A 23,231-nucleotide genomic window follows, 5' to 3' on the forward strand; every position below is an offset into this window, starting at 1 on the left:
GTCTTCTGTATTCTGGTTGAGTTAAATTTCAGTGGAGATCCCGGATTAACACAAATTATAAAGGTCTTGGTGGTATTTTGTTTTGTGACAGGATCTCACAGCTTAGCCTGATCCAGAGCTCACCGTATAGCCCAGGCTCACCTTGAACTCAACCAATCCCGTGTCAGCCTCCCAAAAACTAAAATTATAGGTGTTTACCACCACATGTGGCTCCTAGAAGGGGCTTGCAATTCATTGTTTGCCAAAGTACATTTTGGGTTTCTTGTGAAAGAGCTTTCAGTGGGCAAATCAGGACGGGAAGGAGTGTGCTTTGAGAGTCTGGAGTTAAAGGTGTCTTGAAGCATTAGTCAGTCCTGCAGTGAGCAAACCAACAGAGCTTTGTTCAGCCTACACTCAGGGTCATGTGAGGAGCTGGGGTCAAACGATCATCTTTTCTCGGGACTGAGAAAGGACTCCACTGCTAAAGGCTAAGGCTCACAATTAAAAAGTACTCAGCGTGTCTCTCCAACTACCTTAAAAAAATTCCGCCCTCCTCAGGTGTGAGACAACTAAAAAAAGATTATCTTTTCTGTTTATCACAGTAACAAATTAGGAAGCATGCTTGGAGGAACAGAGATCCCTCTTCACACTGAAACCCATGAGCTACAAAGGAATAACCTCATCTTAAAGGTGCTGCTGGGCATGGTGGTGCACATCTGTAATGCCAGCACTCTGCAGACAAAGGCAGGGAGGTCTCTAAGGCCAGCCCGGTCTGCATAGTATGTTTCAGGACAGCCAGGACTACACAGAAAGACCCTGACTCAAACAAACAAACAAAACTAAGACTATATGAAAAAAAAATATATATATGTATATTGCCAATGCAGTGGGGATATACTATGTACCTGAATGGACAGGGTTATTATTAAAAGATGTTGATAGGCTCTACCATTTGGAGGCAAAGGCAAGGGGATCTCTGTGAGTTCAAGGCCAGCTTGATCTCTATCAGGAGTTCCAGGCAGGTCGGTCAGTTCGTGTGTCTCCCTCCCTTCCTCTCTCTCCCTCCCTCCCTCCCTCCCTCCCTCCCTCCCTCCCTCCCTCCCTCCTCTCTCTCTCTCTCTCTCTCTCTCTCTCTCTCTCTCTCTCTCTCTCTCACACACACACAGAGAACACACACACACTAACAGTAGGGACTTATCTTGGTGGTAGAGCACTTACCTACTATGTGTGAGGTCCTGAGTTCTGTCTACAGCATTAGGAGGAAACAGTTGACTTTCCCAGTTTAATCTTTAAGTTCATTGCCTGTGCAGCTTTGGCCAGCATTAAATTCACAGTGAAGCCCAAGCCGACCTCAAACTGGTACATCTGCTGTAGCTACCTAAGCATTTGCCATCATATGCCATAACACCTGACGGTCTTTCATTTGAGGGAGAAACAGAACAGAACAGGGTTTCCCTCTGCTGAGTGTTTACTACCCTTTCTTTGTATTTCATGATGCCAGCTGGTTGTCAGTGCAGTGAAACCAAACTTGAGAGCAGATGATTTTGCCATTCCCCCCAGATTTGTGAGATTGGTATCAAGCTGGGACTGGTCTCTGTACGAACTCTGTAACTGGCCTGTGAAGTTCCCACCAGTCTCCCCAATGCTGTGATCATCAGTGTTTTCAATGTGGCCATCCCAGCTAGAAAGTGGAAGATGACTTGGCCTGTGGCTTGCTACTGGCCTGATGTTTGAAAACATCCAGCAGCACGTTAATTGTACCATTATAGTGTATAAAAAGAGCCCAAAGGGTTTTTTAATCCAGTCTGAGAATCCAAAGCTCTTATGGGACATAATAAGCACTTGCTCTGCCACTGAGCTGCACCTCCAGCCCATAATACTTAAAAACAAAAGACAGAGGTGATGTGTTTGATGCTAAAAACCAAAGCACTAGAATAAAAAAATAATGATTGGTACAAAAATAAAAGTCAATCAGTGGAGTGAGAGGATCTAGAAACAAGTGTATCTGAACTTACTAGTATTTATTTTAAGTTTTGGAGTGCTGGTGATTGAATAGGAGCCGCAAGCAGGCTGGGCAAACATTTTACCTTTGAGCTATATCTCTAGCCCTTTATTGTTTTTATTTTGAGATTAAGTTTACAGACTTGTACAACCAAGCCCAACACATTTTATCAATCTTTCCTTTATTGTTTTTGTTGTTGTTTTTATTTATTTAAAAAAATTTTTAAAACAATCTATTTGACTTTATGTTCATTGGTATGAAGGTGTCAGATCGCTGGAACCAGAGCTACAGACAGTTGTAAGCTGCCATGTGGGTGCTGGGAATTGAACCTGGGTCCAGTGGAAGAGCAGCCATTGCTCTCTAGCCTATTTATTTTTAGGGGGGATTTTAGAACCAGGATTTCTCTGTATAGCTTTGGAACCTGTTCTGGAACTCACTCTGTAGACCAGGCTGGTCTTGAACTCACAGAGATCTGCCTGCCTCTGCCTCCTGAGTGCTGGGATTAAAGGTGTGAGCCACTACCGCCCGGCTTGTTGTCTTGTTTTGCTTTGCTTTTTTGAGACAGTCTTGCTGTGTGGCCCAGAGTGGCCTTGATCTTATGATGCTTTCATTCATTCAGCATCTAATGTTCTGGGATTGCCACCAATTTTTGTGAATTTTTTTTTAATGGCAAATGTGATTGTTCACATCACTGGGGAAAAGAAAGACTAGTACATAGCTTTCCTTGAAAAATGTCTAGATGACTCCATGAATTTTGTCTTCATTATCACATGAGCATACATATATGCATGAACACACATACACGCTCATACACACACACGCACACACAGAGATACCTAGGAAATGAGTTATACAGGTGTAGCCCCTATGCCTATAATCCCAGCACTTGGAGGTAGAAGCAGGGTATTTAAAGGGGTCTAATGTGACATGAGACTGTCTCAAAAGTGAAACAATAAAAAAACAAACAAAACCACCTGTTAGACAGAGAAACGGGGTGGGGGGAGAAAAGAAAAAACAAGGTGAGGGTAAGATTTGCAGACCCAGGGTTTTGGAGTGTGGCAGGGTGGAAGTCGTTAGTGTGTTCCCCTTCAGGGTCAAGTCACAAAGTCCTCAAATCTTCATGGAATACTTCTTCAAAATTTTCTTTTACATTTGGCTGGGCGGTGGTGACGCACGCCTTTAACCCCATCACTTGGGAGGCAGGGGCAGGTGGATCTCTGTGAGTTCGAGGCCAACCTGGTCTACAGAGTGAGTTCTAGGACAGCCTCCAAAGACACAGAGAAACCCTGTCTCGAAAAGCCAAAAAATTTTTTTCTTTTACATTTAGTTGTGTGGTGGTGCTGCACACTTATTCCCAGCACTGCAGAGGCAGGGGGATCTCTGAGTTTGAGGCCAGTCTGATCTACAGAGTGAGTTCCAAGACAGCCAGGGCTACACAGAGAAACCCTGTCACTAACACACCCCCAAAATTACTTTATACTTGTTTTGTGTGTGTTCACATGTATGTGTGTGGGTACATATGTACCACGGTGCTCGTATAGCAGTCAGAGAGTAGCTTGGGGGGAGTTAGGTCTCTTCCACCATTTGGGACCTAAGGATAGAACTCAGGTTGTCAGTCTTGACAGCCTGCCGAGCCACTTTGCCGGCCTAGCAGGCTGCTGAATAAGATTCTAGGTCATACATTATAGCCACTCGGGCCTCCCTTTCTATTTGTAGCTATGGCAAAGCTAAAGGTCAACATGAGCCACAACTCCCTTCCTAAGCTTATTCCTTTTCCTCCTTAGAGTCTTGCTATAGGAACTCATTTTTCCTTTCCTTCCTTTTTTTCTTTTTTTTTTTTTTTTTTAAGACAGCGTCTCCCAGTGTTATCCCAGACTAGCCTTGGACTTGAGGTGATTTCTCCTGCCTCAGCCTCCTGAGTGCTGAGATTACAACCATGCACCACCACACTGGGATCCTGTGCCTTTGTAAGAGTTGAGTCATGTTGGGAAGGAACCAGGATGCAGTTCCTATCCATGCCCCTCGTGTTAGTCATGAGTGACACTGCAGCAAGCAACCATAGTTCAGGAAGGGTTAGCCAGGCAGTGGCCCCGGGAGAATAGCAGGGTTATGCCCAGGTTCTCAGACATTGGGATTGAGAGGGAAATCCTTATGCCCAGGTTCTCAGACATTGGGATTGAGAGGGAAATCCTTTAGGTTCTTGAGATGGCTCAACCAGTAAAATGTATTTGGCACTTAGCTTGACAACCCAAGGTTCATAGCCAAGACCTGCATGATGGGAGGAAAGAACCGCTTCTTCCACATTGTCCTCTGGCCTCCAGCAGTGATGTGGTGTACACAGGCAGTCAGAAATGGAGGGGGGCATCTTTAGAGTTGAGAGTGTATGTAGTTCAGTGGTAGAGCATTTGCTTAGCGCTTAATGAGGACTTTGGTGTCATAAAAAGAAGTTACATGGCCATCATGGAGAGAGGAGGGCATGGTGGACACTGAGGCGGCTCATGGAGCAAAAGGCACTTGTCACCAAGGCTGATGACCTGAGCTTGATCACTGGAGCCTACATTGTCGAAGCGGAGAATCCACTACAGAAAGTCACCCTTTTGACCCTCCGTGCACTCTGACACAAAGGCACATGAACATACAATTAAAACAGTGATAAAGTTTATGATTTATTTACAAACTTTCTGTTTTTAATTTTTATTATTGATTATATGTTTGTATGTGGGTTATATGCATGTCAGCACAGGTGCTTACAGAAGGTTTCAGGTCCCCTGGAGCTGGAATGACAAGCAATTGTGAGCCACTTGATGTGGCAGCAAGTTCTGAAGAGCAGAGACATTCCTCCAGCCACCACAGATGTATTTTTACAAGCTATGTGTTTCTTATAGCTAGAAACCCTTAGACTTAAGATACTTGGCCCATTCTGAGTTAATTTCTGTAAATGGTTTGGGGCAGGCGGTTCAACTTTGTTCTTTTGCCTGTGGATTTTCAGTTGTTTCAGAAGGATCTGTGGAAAAGACCATTCTTTGTCTATTGAATTGTCTTGGCTTTCTTTAAAAAAAAATAAACTAATTGTAAATATGAGGGGTTTTGTTTGGTTTTTAGCTGGGGATCAAACCCAAGGCTTGACCCTTGTTAGGCAAATGCTAAGTCACACCTTCAGCTTCTTGTCTGCCATTCTGCCAAAACCACACTGCTGAATTATTGTAGGATTTTAAAAAGAGATTTCTTTATTTCTAAGTATTTTGACTTCGTGTATGTCTGTGCATCCAGAAGAGGGGTTGGGTGTCCTAGAACTGGCATTATGGATGGTTGCGAACGACTGTGGATCTGGGAATGGAACCCCAGACCTCTGCAATAGCAGTAAGTGCTTTTAACCACTGAGCCATTCTCTCTCTGTCTCTCTCTCTCTCTCTCTCTCTCTCTCTCTCTCTCTCTCTCTCTCTCTCTCTCTCTCTCTCTCTCTCTCTCTCTCTCTCTCTCTGTCTCTCTCTCTCTCCCTGATTAGTATAGATTTTAGTATAGATTTGTAGGAACTTCAAATCAGGGTCTATGAGACTTCTAACTTGGTTATTTATTTTTTCTCCCAACTTTTTTTTTTCTGATCTTACAATTCCATTTTATTTTTACTATGTAGTCTTTGGATTTGAGAGCTGTATGTTGGCCCCAAATTCACTATGTAGTCCTTGGTGGCTTCTAACCCACCATTCTCCTCCTGTCTCAGCCTCCTGAGTGCTGGAATTACAGATGTATGCCATCACACTTAACTCCATTTGGATTTTTGGATCAGATTGTCAGATTTTGCTGTCAAGAAATTTAAAAAGCTAGTTACGGTTTTGGTAGTAGTACTGAATCGGTTGATAACATTTGTGACATATTACCATTTTAACAATATTGAATTTTCTGATCTGTGAGCGTGGAAAGTTTTAAATTTAATTAGATATTTATTTTAATGTTTAAAGTTCTAGTTGTTCTGTTTTGTTTTCTTTTGTTTTTAGGGGAGTTGTTTTTCGAGGCAGCGTTTCTCTGTGTAACAGCCCTGGCTGTCCTGGAACTCACTCTGCAGATCAGGCTGGACTTGAACTCAGAGATCTGCTTGCCTCTGCCTCCTAAGTGCTGGCATTAAAGACCTGCACCACTACAACCCAGCCTTAAAGATTTATTGTTATTGTGTGCATGGGTGTTTCACTGGGATGTCTGTGCCCCAAGAGGGTGTCAGAGTCCCCAGAACTGGAGTTACCGACTTGGTTACCTAGGAACCAAGTTGAGGAGCCCTGGAAGAGCAGCCGGTGCTCTAACCTCTCGGCCACCTCTCCAACCCACCTTAGAGCTCTGATTTCCTTCAACAGCGTTTTTTCATTTTATCTACACATCTTACACTTCAGTTATTACATTTATATCAAATTATTCTTTTTGCCAGGCGGTGGTAGCACATGTCTTTAGTCCATCACTCAGGAGGCAGAGGCAGGCAGATCTCTATGAGTTCAAAGACAGCCTGGTCTACAGAGCCTCCAGGACAGCCTCCAAAGCTACACAGAGAAACCCTGTCTTGAAAAACCAAAAAAAAAAAAAAAAAAAAAAAAAAAAAAAAGATAAAAGTTTAGAGGTAAGCCGGGCGGTGGTGGCTTACACCTTTAATCCCAGCACTCGGGAGGCAGAGGCAGGCGGATTTCTGTGAGTTCGAGGCTGGGCTGGACCGACAGCCTCCAAAACAATAGAGAGAAACCCTGTCTCGTAAAACAAAACAAAACAAAAAGTTTAGAGGTAAAAGGTAGACGGATTACTTTAAGAAGAGCTGGCAAGAAACGACAAGTTAAGGCCAGGCATTGGTGAGAATAAGCCTCCATGTGTGATTTATTTGGGAACTGGGTGTGGGGACCTAAAAGGTAAGAGTAAAAAGCAAACAACAACTGCCTTATCTTATAAAGATGTGCTCTCACGGAACACGGAGCTTATGAGTTTGGCCAGACTGAATGGCCTGCAAGCCCTAGACATACTCCTTGACCTCCCACACTGCTGGGCCCATCTTTTACATGGGGTACTAACTATTCAAGCTCAGGCCCTCATGCTTCCGCAGCAAACACCAACTGAACCATCTTCCTAGCCCTTATTTGGGTTTGTTTGCTTTGTTTTTTGAGACAGGGTCCTGCTACGTAGTCCAGGCTGATTTCAAACTTGCAACCCTTCTGCTCCAGCCTGCTGAGTGCTTGGATTACGACTCTGACCATCCCCAGCTTCAGACTCTTCATTCTGCCTTAGTCTTTAATCGCTAGATGCAGATTTCTGTTATTTGTTCGATTACATTGGACTTGTCTGCATAATGCAGTTTTACCCTTTATTACTAGTAACTCCAGTTACATCTGCAGTTCCTTTTGCCAGCTGTCTGTGATGATAGACACAGCTCCTTAGGACAGAGGCAGGAGGACCACAAGCCAAGCACCAGCCTGGGTACCCAGTGAGACCCAATCACTGATCAGTCAGCCATTCAGCCAGTCACTGGGTGTGTAGCTCGGTGGTCGAGTGTCATTTCCTGGTATTTACAAATTCAGTCCCCAGACCTGAACACAAAACAAGCCCACTAAGCACCTTTCGCCATGTAAAGGAATATATTTGTATATGTCAGGGCATGGAGTATTCAGGGAGCTGTCATTTTACCTAGCACATCTCTCCTTCTAGCCTTCGAAGATCTATGTCTGTCCCACATACAAAAAGACATTTCCCAAAATTCTAACCCTGTCAAAGTCCAAGAAAGTCTCATAGTCTAAAGCCCCAGATTTTATCAGTCATCAAAATCAGCTGCAGGTCGCACTGTGGGTATAGTAAATCAGCTCAGGTCACACTGTGGGTACAGTAAGATCAGCTGCAGGTCACACAGTAGGTATAGTAAATCAGATGCAGGTCACAGTGTGCATACAGTCTGTTCTGCAGCAGCTACTCCTCGTGGACCTGGGCGACTGAAGAAGGGCTGAGATGCGGCTCAGTGGTACAGGCTAGCCCAGCATGTATGAGGCCCTGGCTTCATTCCCACCACCGCTCCCACCTGCAAAGGGGTGGAAGAGCGCAGCCCACAACTGCAGACAGCTGGCCGGAAGGAAGGGAAAGGAAGCTCCCATTCCAAGCGATGTACAGATCCACCTGGAGGGCTGGAGCAACAGCTCACTGTTGGTGAGTGATGACGATTCTTTCGGAGGATCTGGATTTGGTTCCCAGAACCCACATCAGGTAGTTTAAACTGCCTGTAACCCCAGACCCAGGGCTCCAGTGCCTCTGGCCTTCTTGGGTTCAGCACACATAAACATGAATTAAACAAACCTTGAAGATATTTTTAAAATCTACCTAGGAGCTAGGTGTGGTGGCACTCGACTTTAATCCCAGCATGTGGAAGGCAGAAGCAGGCTGATCTCTCTGAGTTCGAAACCAGTCTGATCTATATAGTGAGTTCCAGGTCATTTGGGGATACTAAGAAAGACCCTGTCTCAAAACACAAATAAACAAAACCCCACCTTGGAAAATTCCCTTACGTTTTCAGACTAGAAATAACCCTTCAAGGCTTTGTTCCACTCTGAGTCTCAGTACCAACCTGGGTATTAGTCATCCTTTTTAAAATAGCTCCTGTGAGAACCTACTAGGACACTATCTCTAGCACCCTGCCAGTTTTTTAGTTTTTTGTTTGTTTGTTTGTTTGTTTTTTTGAGACAGGGTTTCTCTGTGGCTTTGGAGGCTGTCCTGGAACTCACTTGGTAGTCCAGGCTGGTCTCGAACTCACAGAGATCCGCCTGCCTCTGCCTCCCGAGTGCTGGGATTAAAGGCGTGCACCGTAGCACCCTGCCAGTTTTAGTGTATTGTTTATTTACTTTTGTTTCTAAAGGCAGGCTCTCACTTTGTAGCCCGGCTAACCTGAGACCTGTGATGTAGACCTGGCTGGCCTCAGACTCAAACATCTGCCTGCCTCCACCTCCCATGCGCTGGGACTTGCAGGTGTACATCACCACTTGCCCTTTTCTGTGTGAGACAGTCTTGATATACAGCCCAGGCTAGAATCAGACTCCCCACCTTTTTGCCCTTTTCTGTGTGAGACAGTCTTGATATACAGCCCAGGCTAGAATCAGACTCCCCACCTTTTTGCCCTTTTCTGTGTGAGACAGTCTTGATATGCAGCCCAGGCTAGAATCAGACTCCCCACCTTTTTGCCTTAGCCTCGCTCCCCTGTAAAAGGTAAGAGCTCTCTGCCATCCTTTTTCATAACACCTATTACAGTTTTGGAATATCTTAACAATTTATTCGCCTGACTTCTCCACTAACAGATGCTGTGTATGAAAGCAGAGACCTCACCTTTATTTCCATTTCTCTTCCCCAGGCTCTACAGTAATGTCTGGAACATGAGTCTTGCTCAATAAGTACTTTGTGACTAAGTTACTAAATTAAGTTAGATGTGGAAAGACGTGGAATAGGAAGTATGGTGTGTGCGCGCACACACACTTTCGTGTTCATACCCTAATCACTGGAGTCTGCTAACCTTAATTTATATGGCAAAAGCCTTGGAAGTGGTGAGTCTGCCCAGTAGCACAATTACCATCTGTGGACCTGTGCAACTGGATGAGCGGGAGATGCTGCATGATTGTCGGGTGGGCCCTATGCAATCACAAAGACATTTAGCTTTGTTTGTTTGTTTTCTGAGACAGGGTTTCCCGGTGTAGCACTGGGGGTCCTGAAACTACCTGCAGACCAGGCTGGCCTCAGAGATTCACTGCCTCTGCCTCCTGAGTGCTGGGATTAAAAGCCTGTACCACTACCTGGCCCCACAAAAGCATGTATTAGAGAGACACAGAAGTTACTGCTAGAGGGGCTGGAGAGATGGCTCAGCAGTTAAGAGCACCGACTGCTCTTCCAGAGGACCTGGGTTCAATTCCCAGCAGTTCACAACTGTCAGTAAATCCAGTTCCAGGGGATCTGGCATCCTCACACAGACATGCAAGCAGAGCACCAATGAACATAAAATAAAAATAAAGTTAAAAAGTTGCTGCTAGAAAGTGGTGATGACAGGGCTGGAGAGATGGCTCAGAGGTTATTTAAGAGCACTGACTGCTCTTCCAGAGATCTTGAGTTCAATTCCCAGCAACCACATGGTGGCTCACAACCATTTGTAATGAGATCTGGTGCCCTCTTCTGGCCTGGAGGGTTACATGCAGACAGAACACTGTATACATAATAAATCTTTTTTTTTTAAGTGGTGATGACAGACTGATGTGCTTTCCGGTGGAAGACGGGTCCACCAGCTAAGGGGTACAAGCAATGAATAGACCTGAAAAGGGAACAGAGCCTGTCCTGAGCCACCAGCAGGAAGCAGTCCTGCAGTTGGCCTTTGCTGAGTGACACTGGCTTTGGACTTCTCGCCTCCAAAATTGTGAAATAATAAATGTGGACTATAAGCCTCTAAATGTCATAATTTGATAATGAGTAATAGCAAATACATGCTTGCAATCCCAGCACCAAGGAGGCTAAGCCAAAAGGACCAGCATAAGTCTGAGGTCAAGCTGGGCTACACAGTGAGTTCAAGGCTAGCCTGGGCTGGTGCTAGAAAGATGGCTCTGGGTGAAGAGCACTTGCAGAAGACCCGGATTTGGTCCCTAGCACCCACATGATGACTCACTTCAGGGAGCCATGCCTTCTTCTGATCTCCATGGGCAGTGGTGTGTATCCATTTACTCAAAGCACTCAGGCACATGAAATAAAGTAAAACTAAACTAGTCTGAGCACTATGTACACTATGTTCCCAGTCTCAGGAAACATGCACACACACGCAGAAGTGAGTACAACCTAGAGAGGTTAATGTTTGTGTTGACTGTAATTTGCAGTGGCCACTGGTTTGCCAATATTAATTCTCCCCTCAGTTCAGAGTAATAGAATAAGAAGTAAGAGCCTAAACTGGGCATGGTAGTACCTTCTGGAAATCCCAGCACTTGGGACGCTGAGGTAGTATTGGGAGTTCAAGGCCAACCTAGTATAGATCCAGTCTCAATTACAACTATAATCCCAGCCCTTTTAGGAGGCCATGTATAAGGACTACCAAGAGTTCAAAGCAACCCTGGACTACAAAGTGATACTATGTCTCAAAAGCCAAAACAAACAAACAACAGAGTAATAGGATTTTTTTTTTTGAGACAGGATTTCTCTGTTAGCCCTGGCTGTCCTGGAACTTTCTCTGTCAATAAGAGATCTGCCTGTCTCTGCCTGCCTAGTGCTGGGATTAAAGGTGTGTACTACCACTGCCAGCAGTATTAGACTTACTGGGCAATTCTCAGCAACATTTATACCTGGTTGTGGTGATGAGATTTATATTCTAAAAATATTAAAGGAAAAATCACCTATACAACTTGTACTGCAATTTAGGGTAAGGGCAAAGTGTTCCGGATGGTGGTGGCACACGCCTTTAACCCCAGTACTCAGGAGGCAGAGGCTGGGATCCCTTAGTTTGAAGCCAGCCTGGTCTACAGAGTGAGTTCCAGGACAGCCAGGGCTACACAGAGAAACCCAGTCTTGAAAAACAAAGGCGTGAACTGTACACTTGATATGGCTTTGTCATAAAGATGAGTTTTAATAGTTTGTATGTTATGGTATGTGTCCGTGTGTGCATTTTCATATTGTGAGTGAATATAGAGGTCGGGGACAACCACCTTCTACCTTGTTTGAGACAAGGTCTCGTTTGCCAGGCGAGCTGACTCTCAGGCTCTCCTGTCTCCAACTCCAACTCACCAGAGGCCACTGGGATGGCCTATGCAGACCACCACACAGGCGTCATGCAAGTCCTGAGGGTTTGATCTCCAGTCTTCAGGGTTACACTATGGTGAATGATCTGCCTAGGCCCTAACTGTGTTGTTTGCAGCCCTCTCTGCTGTATCCCACCTCTCGAGTTCCCCAGCGTAGCCTCAGACCGAGGATGACCTTCAACTGTCCCGCCAGCCTCCAGGTCTGACCACCACACCTCACTACCTTCCTCCTTCCTGTTCTGTCCATGGGCAGTCTGGAGGCAGAGCCCTGGCTAGTCCTCTGGCACTTGTTATGCAACCCACACTAGCCTAAGACTCATAAGGACCCTCCTGTTTTCCCCTTCTGAGTTCTGGGATTACAGGCATACACCACCACACCTGACTGTAAATAACGGCTCTGTGGATAAAGGTACTTGCCTCCAAGCCTGAAGACTTAAGTTTAATGGGACCGCACACCATGGAAGACAAGAACTATAATCTTTTGAGTCATTCTCTGACTTCTATACGTGTGTACACAAATAAATACAAAAGTAATAAAAATGTAAAGACAGACATTCAGTTGCATAGATGTAGGTGTCCAGGGTCTGTATCAGATCTCAGCTGGTGCCTTGATCTTATTTTACTTTGAAGGCAGCATAAGGAATTGGACATAGGAAGCCAACAGGCCAGGAGTAAGCTGGAGCTGGAAGCCTCTGGGAGAAAGATATGTAAAACAGGGAAGCCTAGAGTCCCCAGAGCCAAATACATGTGGTACTCGAGCAAAACTGCCCTGGTCCCCAGCTTCCCCCATCCAATAGTCATCTAGTTAACATCTGTTCCACGGAATGAGTGCTCTTTCCTGTAAAGTCCCAGCTTACTCCCCCGTCATTCCTCCGCAAGCCCAAAGCCTTTCACCTTTGCACAAGTTTTACCTTGTCTCTTACACTCAGTGATTCTACTTTTAGGTATGTCTGGGGACTCCATGTGATGCCCAATACATATAAGCTTCCTAAAATGAGCCACTTTATGCTGAGGGGAGGGGCCGCTCCCTGGACACTGAGCAATCCTGATGCTCCTTAGGGAAAACCTAGGCTCTCTAACATTGTTTCCTAGTTGAGATCAAAACACATTCCATATACAGATAGCAAGACGCATGAAGTCTAAGGTCAATACTCCAGCTGTTGGCTGGCCGTCAGCCAGATGAAGGAGGGCAGGGACCACTTGGCCAATTCCCCATTCTGTCCCTCCCAAAACAGCCAGGAAGTGTACCAGCCTGACTCTAGCCCTTGCAGGACTCAGCATAATTACAGGGAGTGAGTGATGCCTGAGCAGGATGAGTCAGGGTGGCTGGAAAGCCTTGGAGACGAAGGACCACTGAATGTAAGCAAGCCTGAGTTAAGAGCAGCTTACTCCTGAACCATGTGCCTCACAAAAAGCTACATCCTCCTCTGGAAGCCATGCACCTGGAGGAGAAGTTCTGGAAAATTCAGAATCAGGGGCCAGCGAGATGGTTCAGCAGGTAAGAGAACTTGCCACACAAACCTGGCAACCTGAGTTTGAGTCTGGAACCCAGAATGGAAGAAGAGCACCTATCCCTCAAAGTTTAACCTCTGACCTCTGCGTGCACGTCCATGTGAGCATGCATATACATGCGCGCGCGCACGCACACACGCGCACACACACACACACACACACACTTTTTTTGGACAGGGTTTCTCTATGTAGTCCTGGAGCTTGCTATGCAGACCAGGCCAGGCTCAAACTCATAGAGATCCACCCACCTCTGCCTCCTGAACGCTGGGATTAAGGGTGGCCCACCATACCAGGCTGCATACTCATTTTTTTTCCACTGAGAGGGAGAGTCTTTCTAAGCATCCCTGAATGGCCTGGGGTGTGCTATGTAGACCAGGCTGGCCTTGAAACAGAATCAGGACCTGTAGCTCATGTGTCTTATAAAAAACTAGGCTCCAGGATCCTCTGCCTATTTCCACTGGATAATCCCCATAAACCAGGGAGCCACTGGGACTGGAGAGATGGCTCAGAGGGTAAGAGCACTCCCTGCTCTTCCAGAGGTCCAGAGTTCAATTCCCAGTAACCACATGATGGCTCACAACCATCTGTAATGAAATCTGGTGTCCTCTCTGGCCTGCAGGCCTACATGTAGGCAGAACACTGTATACATAATAAATAAATCATCTTTAAGACAAAACAAAACAAGCAGTCACTGTGGGGTGATGAGTCTCTAAGCACTCCTGTTATAAAAGGCAGTGCCTGGGGGCTGGAGAGATATTAAGAGCATTGGCTGTCCTTCCAGAGGACCAGAGTTCAATTCCCAGCAATCACATGGTAGCTCACAACCATCTGTAAGGAGATCTGTTGTCCTCTTCTGGTGTGTGGGCATACAGACATACGCTATATACACAATAAATAAATTTTAAAATGTTAAAAAAAAAAAGGCAGTGCCCATCTCTGATCACAGGATGGGCACTGCTGGTTCCTCTGCCTGGCAACTTCCCTATTATGTTTAACATTCCACATAAATGTCCCCACTGAGAACTACTCTTCCTGTCTGGTCATGTGTTTCTCTCTTCATCTTGGCCTCAGGGACACCACTGGTACCTCTCACACATACACTTCACCCATGTCCCAGTGCTGGGCTAGGCAGCTTATCCTTTCAGGGATATGTTGTCCAAACTGTGAGTGCTAGCTCTCCCTGGCTACCTCACCCTCCCTGTGGCAGAGCTAGCCTGCTGTGGTTGCACTTCTAGAGAAGTCTGGTCTGAGCCTATCTATACTGGGCCAGGCACCAGCAAGGGCCAGGAAGAAAACAGAATAAATACTTGGAGTTCTGGGGGCTAGCCTTTCCAGGAACACACAGGCACAGGTGGCACCAAGCTTTCTTTTTTCTTTCCTTTTTTTTTTTTTTTAAATTTTCTACAAAACCATGTGTCCCAGACAAACAGGACATTGCAAACTCTCTCCCAGGCATTGTGGCATGAAGGGGAGACTCCATGACTGAGCAGCTGCCAACCCCAGAAGAGCCATATGCCCCTCTGCACAAGGGCCAGTGTGAGGGCGGGTTCAGCTGGAGGCCTGCCCTGCCTCCACAAATGCTGGGTCTCTGGTTCTCCCAGTGCCTGCAAGGGAAGGAGAAAGAAATGGGTCTGATAGGAGGCAGGAAGGCTAGTGCCAGGGATGGGGCAGGCCCACCATTTCTCACCAAGAACATGTGACATTATCCAACGGTTATGGTGATGCCAATGACGACAGCCAAGATGAGGACAGTGATAGAAACACAGATGGCAATCATGACTTTTTTCTGTGGGAGAGGGGGGGTCATGGAAAGTCTACTGGAGAGCCCCAGGCTGGGAGCAGAGAGAGGCTTACCTTCCGTGCCTTCTTCTGGTTCTCTAGGGCTATCTTGACATGCTCTTGTCCACGCTCCACATAGTCTGCTGAACTCAGGATGTTCTTTTCAATACGGTTGATCATCTCCCCCTGCTCAGAGAAAGGGACAGTTACGGGGAGGGATAACCAGGCCTGGGGGTGGGGAACAGTTACTCTGCCCAGCTCTGACTGAAAATAATCAAGATATTCTTTGTTGTTCTTGTCTTATTTTGTTTTTTGAGACATGATTTCTCTGTGTAGCCCTAGGTGTCCTGGACTCATTCTGTAAACCAGGCTGGCCTCAGACTCACAGAGATACAGCTGCCTCTGCCTCCTCAGTAGTGGGATTAGGGGTGTAAGCCACCACCACCTGGCTAGTCAAGACATTCTTGGTAGAAAAAAACCTACACTAACAAAGATAAGGCAGGACAAGAGCTCACAAATGTTCAGAGTAAGCATGGCTACTGTCATATTGTCCCTTCTAATCTTTTGTACCATAGCCTCCATTTGTAATGGAGGCTGGCCGTCATCGCTTCCTGTGGCGAGTGCCTATTTCATAGATAGTACACTTTTGTCTGAACTTAGCCATTCTTTAGGCCTGTCTCTATCCCTCTCCGACTCCTCCTGGCATCACCATCTTTGGTCCTGGTATTCCCACTGGATGGAAGCCCTTTCCCAAGACTACCAGCTTCACTGTGGAGTTCAGCTCAGGAGGTCAGGACAAGGCTGATGTTCACCTTGACCCCTACAGCAGGGCATAAGAATGCTATTCCAACCTAAGAGTGCCATTCAAGAGACTAAGAGGTTAGGGATAGCTTCCCACAACTCTAAGAGCATGAAGGGGGCTTTTAGAGAAATCATGATCAAGGCCATGCCTAGGTGACATGCAAGCTGGAGGCACAGGTGGGAATGTTATGTATAAAGGAGTAACCATTGAGGCAGCTGTGGAGGTGGGTAGAATTTGGCTAAGGATGAAGTGGGGATTGCCTGGGAGCATGCTGGATCTTGGAAGGGCATAAAATCCCAGGTGAGTGTCTTTTTTTATTATTTTATTAACTTATTATTATTTTTTATATTCCAATCCCAGTTCCCCCTTCTCACCTCCCACTCCCCCCACTTCCGCACCCACCTCCCAGCTTCTCCTCGGAGAGGGTAAGATCTCCCCTAGGAGGTCTACTAAGTCTGTCCATCATCTCATTGAGGAGGACCAAGGCACCTTTCCACCCCCACACTCCTGTGTCTAGACTGAGCAAGGTATCTCTCCATATAGAATGGGCTCCACTAAGTCAGTTTGTGCATTAGAGTTAGATCTTGGATCCACTGCCAGTGGCCTCATATATTGTCCCAGCTGCACCACTGTCACCAGGTGAGTGTCTTAAGGGTAGAGTTTAACTCCAGGCCACAGCTAGGTCTCAGGCTGCACAGGGCTTCCTTGGATACCGACCTGCATCTCCACCTCAGTAGCTAGAAAAGTGAAGATCTCGTGGAGTTCACGGATACTGCGCTCTAGCTGCTGGATCTCACTGTGTCGTGCTGAGATCTCATTCAGAGCTTGACGTGTCACCTGTGTGTCCTTCAGGATCTGGAAGGCAGACAGGAATTGGAGATGTTACAGGGAGACGAGCGCTGGTCCAAAATTTCTGCTGAGCTTCTGGAACAGCCCTCTACCCCATGACCCCGGCATTCCATTTCACTCCTGGTCTGGCCTTGGTCTCAAAGATGGAAGGCCCAGAGGGACGCTGGCTGGGGTCACTCACATTGGACACAAACACTTCGCTCTGTCCACTGTCTAGCATCTGCTCCAGCTCCTCATCAGACACCATTCCGGCATTGGCTGTAACAAGAAAGGCCAGTTCACAGCTGCTCCGTGCTCCCAAGCCCTGAGGGCCGGGCACCCCACTCACTGATCTTCAGCTGCCTCCGAATGCGCTCCACATTCTTCTCTCGGTACTCCGACTGCATCGAGTTGCACTTGTTGATGAGCTCGACAAATTGCTGGGACAGGACCCCATGCTAAGAACAGAAAGTCTAGCTGGGCATCAGCAGGAACTACTACCATGGGGTGCTGAGGCTATAAGAGCCTTGGGACCTTGGCAGACTCCTTCACCTGCCCGAATGAAAGCCAAAGGTCTTACCAGGGTCCCCATTATGCTATGACTTTGCCTCTTCCCACCCACTCCTCACTACCTCCTTTTTCCTTCCTCCCTAGTAGTTTTTTCCTCAACAAAACATGCTCCCATCAGCCTTAGCACACTGCTCCTTCTGCCTAGAATGCTCAGCCCCACAAGCACCTGTAAGTCATCAATCATCTATTTTTTTAATTTGTACTAACATGTATGGGCATCTTCATGTTCATCTGTGGGCTGCATGTGCCTGATGCCTACGGAAGCCAGGTGTCCTTCCTGGACTAGAATTTTTTTGTTGTTGTTTTTTTTTTGTTTTTCGAGACAGGGTTTCTCTGTGGCTTTGGAGGCTGTCCTGGAACTCCCTTGGTAGTCCAGGCTGGTCTCGAACTTACAGAGATCCACCTGCCTCTGCCTCCCGAGTGCTGGGATTAAAGGCGTGCGCCACCAACGCCCGGCTCCTGGACTAGAATTATAGAAGGCTCTAAACTGAGTTGGGCATTGGTGGTGCATGCCTTTAATCCCAGCACTTGGGAGGCAGAGGCAGGCTGAGTTCTAGGACAGGCTCCAAAACAATACAGAGAAACCCTGTCTCTAAAAACCAAAAAAAAAAAAAAAAAAAAAACCAAAGAAAAAAAAAAGGCTCTGAGCCACCACCATATGGGCGCTGAGACCTGAACCCAGGTCCTCTGGAAGGACAGCTGGTACTTTTAACTGCTGAGCCATGTCTCTATACCACATGTCTCTACCCCACCTTATTTTTTTTTGTTGGTTGTTTTTGGTTTTTGTTTTTTTCAAGATAGGGTTTCTCTGTGGCTTTGGAGGCTGTCCTGGAACTAGCTCTTGTAGACCAGGCTGATCTTGAACTCACAGAGTACTGGGATTAGAGGCATGCACCACCACCACCACCTGGCCAGTTAGTTGTTTTTGAGACATGATCTCACATAGCTCAGGCCGGCCTTAAGCTCACTGATGGTGACCTTGAACTCCTTGATTCTCTGGTCAACCTTCCAAATTACAGGTGTGCACCATGTCTGGCTTCACCTATTTTTGAGTTTTTGATTTTCATCTTATTATTTATTATTACTTTTCTTTGGCTTGAGACAGGGTCCCATGTAGCCCAGGCTGGCCTACTATTATTATAGGTGTGCAGCAACAGGGAGTGGCATTATGTGGTAGTGGAAATCGAACCTGGGGCCCTATGCATGTCAGGCAAGCACTCTAATAACTGACACCCCCAGTCCTTGTTTAAATTTATTTGGGGGTGGGTGGGACTAGGGAGATGGCTGAGTCTGTAAAAATGCTAGTTGTGCAGGGATGACAGCCCACTTTCAATGATCCCAGACGCATGTAAAAAGTCAGATGTGATGCTGTGCCACTGTAATCCCAGCATGCCTCAAGTGAGATGGAGGCAGAGGCAAGAGACTCCTAGTGCAGCAGCAGACACAGACAGACCCCACCGAGGAAGCAGAAAGCCCATCCCTTTGACCGCAGCATGAGCACCATGGTGTGCGTGCACACTCACACACATTCACAGCAGAAGCAAACACATACTTTTTGCATATTGGTGATTGAAACCTAGGCCTCCTGCATGCTAAGCACAAACCCTACCACTCAGTTCTGCTCTTTCCCCTCACTTAAATTACACTTCTTCCCCCTGCCAGCACTTTCCCTCTTCTTATGCTGTTTTGTTCCCTAATACTTGCTAGATTATAAAATAATTTAAGTCTGGCGGGTGGCCTACACCTTTCATTACAGCACTAGGAGGCAGAATCGAGGAGATCTCCAAGTTTGAGGGCAGCCTTATCGGCATAGTGAGTTCCAGCCCAGTGAAACCTTGACTCAAATAAGTAAAAAGTAAAATACTTATTTGGTGACTGTCTTTCCCCACTAGAATGTAAATGTCTCAAGGGCAGAGTTTTTGGTTTAAAAGTCTGGCACACTGGCACGCAGTGTGCACCTGCTGAAGGCTTCTGAATAGCAGTGATGCTGTTTAGACTGCAGGTACACTCATGGACCGCAATGACACCACACTGCCATGGAGCAACAGGATGTTCTCACACCACGGCCACCGCAAGCACACTCTTGTGGGTGGTTACTCCCCCACTCCCCTCCTGACTCCTTAAATAAGCTTACTCTCCTGAACCCCCACTCCTGCACCCTTTCAAGATGCCCAAAAGTCACTACCTACTCCAAACCTGACCTCCACAAATTCCAGCACTCTTCACTACCCACCAGAGGGGCCCAGTCAAGCCACGAGCAATCTCCTCGCTCAGACACTGCCTGACATGACGTCCTCTCCACCAGAATTACTCTCCTTCCTTTTAAAAAGGTTCTTTAAATATATTTTATTATTGCTAATTATGTGCCTTCATCTGTGGGTCGTGCTAGTGTCCAAGGTGGGGGCCCCTCCATAGAGCTGGAGTTACAGATGGTTGTGAACCACCTGACACAGGTCACAGATGGGAACAGCTGAATTCAGTTCCTCAGCGAAAGTGGTGCGTGCTAAGCCATCTCTCCAGTCCCTACATTATCCGTTCATGTATTTCTCCAGTGTGTGTTCACAGGGCAGGGCATGTGTGCCATGGCACATGTGTAGAAGTCAGAGGACAACTTGCAGTAGTCAGTTATTTATACCACATGGATCTGGAACTGAAGAAGGCTATAAGGCTTAGAAGCAGACACCTTACCCACTGATCTGTCTTGGCAGCCCTTTGTCATCTCTTGAATTCTATTTATGGGGTCAAGGATGTCCTTGCTTGTCATTTTAACTTCTATTTATTCATTATTTGTTTATTTATTTTTGGTTTTCCAAGACAGGGTTTCTCTGTGCAGCTTTGGAGGCTGTCCTGGAATTCCCTCTATAGACTAGACTGGACTCGAACTCAGAGATCTACCTGCCTATGCCTTCACACTTGGCTCTTTTTATTATTATTATTCTTTATGTGCATTGGTGTTTTACCTACACGGATGTCTGTGTGAGAGTGTCAGATCCCTTGGAACTGGAGTAACAAATGGTTGTGAACTGCCATGTGGGTGCTGGGAACTGAATCTGGGGCCTCTGGAAGAGCAGCCAGTGCTCTTTTTTTTTTTTTTTTTTTTTTTTTTTGGTTTTTCGAGACAGGGTTTCTCTGTGGCTTTGGAGGCTGTCCTGGCAGCCAGTGCTCTTACTTGCCATTTTTTATTTTTCTCTCTTCTTCCTTGAACAAAGCTATTAGAGACTAAGTCCTACATGAGAAATATCTTTGTTCCCTATTCAGTCCAAATTCCCCACTTCAGTTTTGGGAAAGTATGTCTTTCACAGCCAAGACCGAGTCATGTCTGACACAACAAATTCTCTTTGAATGGAGGTGGCAGGGTGTTATAATGGATTGAGCATTTTGAGACCGGGATCCTCTACCTAGACCAAATTCTTTCTCTCTGTTAAGCACAATGGAAATTCATCAGGACAGAGATCCCAGAATCAAGGATCTCTAAGGGTTGCCCAGTCACCAGTTAGTAATCTAAGAAACACTTGATGAAATTTCCTAGTACTAGGAAAACGAAACCAACCTGGGTTTTTTTCATTCTTGTGTTGACTGAGTTATAATTCTCATCAGCTTCTTCCTTCTGAGGCTCTATGGCTGTGGGAGAAATACAAGGGTTGATGGAAAGGAAGGCTTGTCCTGAGACTTCTAAAAATTGTCTGGGAGGCCAACTGATCTCTGTTTGGGCTAGCCTGATCTACCTACTGAGTATGAAAAGTTATTAAAAAGTCTAAAATGTATAATAAAAAATTTAAATGAGGGATGGAGAAATGGCTCAGAGGTTAAGAACACTGGTTAGGCTTCCAGAGGTCCTGAGTTCAATTCCCAGCAATCACATGGTGGCTCACAACCATCTATAACAAGATCTCATACCTTCTTCTGGCCTGCATGCCAGACACTGTATGCATAATAAATAAATAAATAAATAAATCTTTAAAAAATTTAAATGAGTCAAAAAATTGTTTGGGGACCAGAATACAGGGCTACATCTACATTCCAGCCATATAATAAGGAAGTTCTTGTCTTCGTAGGATTTTTATTACAAAGTGACTTATGAGGAGGGAAGTATTTTGGGTAGTAATACATAATGATGGAGGAGGAAGAGGAGGAGAAGGAAAAAAGGAACTAGGAGGAAGAAGAAAGAAAGGGGTGAGATCAGCCAACTGGGCGTGGTTTCGGCAGGCCTTAACCTCAAACTCAACACTCAAAACGCAGAGAAAGATGGATCTCTGTGAATCTGAGGCCAGCCTGGTCTACATAGGAGGAAGAGGTGGGGGAGGAGGAGGCTAATTCTGATCTTCTAAGAGAAGTTTTTCTTTGTATTACATCAGTGGGTTCCCACAAGAGTGAAGAAGCCTCCTAAGAAACCCCTCACCCATCTGCTCAAAGAACACACACGGGGCTTCAAGAACTATAGCAGTAAGTAATTTTGGATTTAAATGTAAAGTATTAATAAAGGAATTTGAGAGGCCAGCGTGTGCTATGCAAATACCAAGGCTTGGATGCCGCAGGGCAGAGATCCTAGACGCAGGCCTGCTCTGTGACTTGGGTATGTCACTTGACTGTGTAGGCAACAGGGCTGCATCGCTGGGGATGACCTGGCTGAGCCCTAGAAGTTCATTCACCTTTCAGCTGTGCCCGGACCTCTCTCCCCAGCTGTTTGATCTCCTCGCGCAGGTTCTGCAGGCCCTGCTTCATGCCTAAGTGAGAGAAGGCCAACACTTCCAAACCACAGCCTCCACCACAAACCCAAACCAATCCCACGCCCGGCCAACATCTACATAAAACTACACCCCCCATAATCCACCGGGCTAGCATGCGTGAGCCCGGGTTTCGCTTACTCTCCTCGGGAAGGGGCGTGGCCAGAATGGTGACCTGCTGTTTCTCCAACTCCCGGACTTTACTCTCCAGTTTGGCCATAGTTTGCCGAATTGTCTGGACCTAGAGAGGAATACCAAAGGAACTGAAGACATGAGCGGTACTGCCGTCCTCGCTACTCCGCGGCCCTCCCGACCCTTACCTTCTGGAAGAACTCGTCATCTGGGCTGCCCAGACGGGCGGTACCCGGGTGCACCACCAGCGCGACTCGAACCTCATCTTCATCGTCCGAGCTGTGATCCCCCTGCCAGGGCCCGAGTCATTGGCACCACTCGCCCGCTGCGGTTCTCGCCCCGCAGGAACTACGGGCTTCCGGGATTTTCCTTCCTGGCCATCAGCCACCCCTCCCGGAGCCAAAACCAGGGGTCCTCGATGCAGGCGCGCCCGCCGGGCCCCAGCGTCTCCTGCCGGCGTGCCCGCCCGGCCCCGGAGTCTCACCTGCCTCAGCTCGTGGGTCCTGTCGCGCATGGCGGCCCGAGCGCCCCGTCCCCGGACCTGAGCCCCGAGGGCCTCAAGGTTCTAAGTTTGGAAGTCCCGCACCTCTCTCACACTTGACACCCCTTTCCTCGCCCTGCGAACCCCAACACCCCCGCGAGCCTCCAAGGGCCCGCCCCTTTGACCATGCAGTGGCCGGTTAGAGCCCGACCATAGGCCCCCAGGGTTCTACAGGTTGGAATTCCCTTCTCTTCCCCCCATCCCGCTCCCGCAGCTGCGGCCCCGCCCCTCGGGAGGGTGATTCCGAGCATGCGCACGAGCTCTTGTCTCTTCCTCGCTAGGGGGGAAGGCGGAGGTCGGAAGCAGGCGCAGCCGAACGGAAGCGAGGCTGCCTGAATCGAGAGCCCGCCCCCTCTCTACCGGAACATCTCATGTTGGGACTGAAGTCTAGTTGCCCAAAGGCTTGGGAATGCGTCATTTGCACGCAGTCTGAGAGCCTCGTATCTCACATCACCCCATGGCGCCCCCTCATCACGTGACCGGGCAGGCCCCGCTCTGCAGGCTGCGTGCCCGACAGCCAGTCACGTGTTCCGGCGCTGTCAGCGACGTCTCGTACTTCAGTCTCGCGACGTCCCCGATACCCCTGTGTCTGAGCTGT

General features: G+C 47.1%; 1 protein-coding gene across 4 annotated transcripts; it reads right to left on the minus strand.

The window, feature by feature from the left end:
- Positions 1-7,565: 7,565 nt before the first annotated feature.
- Positions 7,566-22,853, minus strand: Stx4 (syntaxin 4). Of its 4 annotated transcripts, XM_005064341.4 has the most exons (11): positions 22,577-22,851; positions 22,281-22,382; positions 22,102-22,201; positions 21,886-21,960; positions 20,787-20,857; positions 17,016-17,124; positions 16,869-16,945; positions 16,556-16,693; positions 15,112-15,222; positions 14,945-15,043; positions 14,719-14,861 (listed from the first exon to the last, which is right to left on the minus strand). In XM_005064341.4, exons 1-10 carry the CDS (start codon positions 22,604-22,606, stop codon positions 14,960-14,962), a joined length of 897 nt encoding a protein of 298 aa, XP_005064398.1. In that variant the 5' UTR covers positions 22,607-22,851; the 3' UTR covers positions 14,719-14,861; positions 14,945-14,959. The 4 variants fall into 4 exon arrangements, with proteins under 4 accessions (XP_012967209.1, XP_040609631.1, XP_040609627.1 ...); XM_013111755.3 differs by lacking the exon at positions 14,945-15,043 and having other exon boundaries at positions 7,566-14,861; positions 22,577-22,853; XM_040753693.1 differs by having other exon boundaries at positions 14,621-15,043.
- Positions 22,854-23,231: the final 378 nt, after the last annotated feature.

The sequence above is a fragment of the Mesocricetus auratus genome, unplaced genomic scaffold, assembly GCF_017639785.1.
Source record: "Mesocricetus auratus isolate SY011 unplaced genomic scaffold, BCM_Maur_2.0 Super-Scaffold_4256, whole genome shotgun sequence".
NCBI classification, from domain to species: domain Eukaryota; kingdom Metazoa; phylum Chordata; class Mammalia; order Rodentia; family Cricetidae; genus Mesocricetus; species Mesocricetus auratus.

Bases quoted from the DNA above. Each gene is read 5' to 3' on its own strand.
- Stx4 (XM_013111755.3), bottom strand. From the start codon at position 22,606: ATGCGCGACAGGACCCACGAGCTGAGGCAG. The intron at 22,202-22,280 runs GTAAGGGTCGGG...ATTCCTCTCTAG, and splicing joins ATGACGAGTTCTTCCAGAAG to GTCCAGACAATTCGGCAAAC. The intron at 16,946-17,015 runs GTGAGTGGGGTG...TTCTTGTTACAG, and splicing joins TCGGAGGCAGCTGAAGATCA to CCAATGCCGGAATGGTGTCT.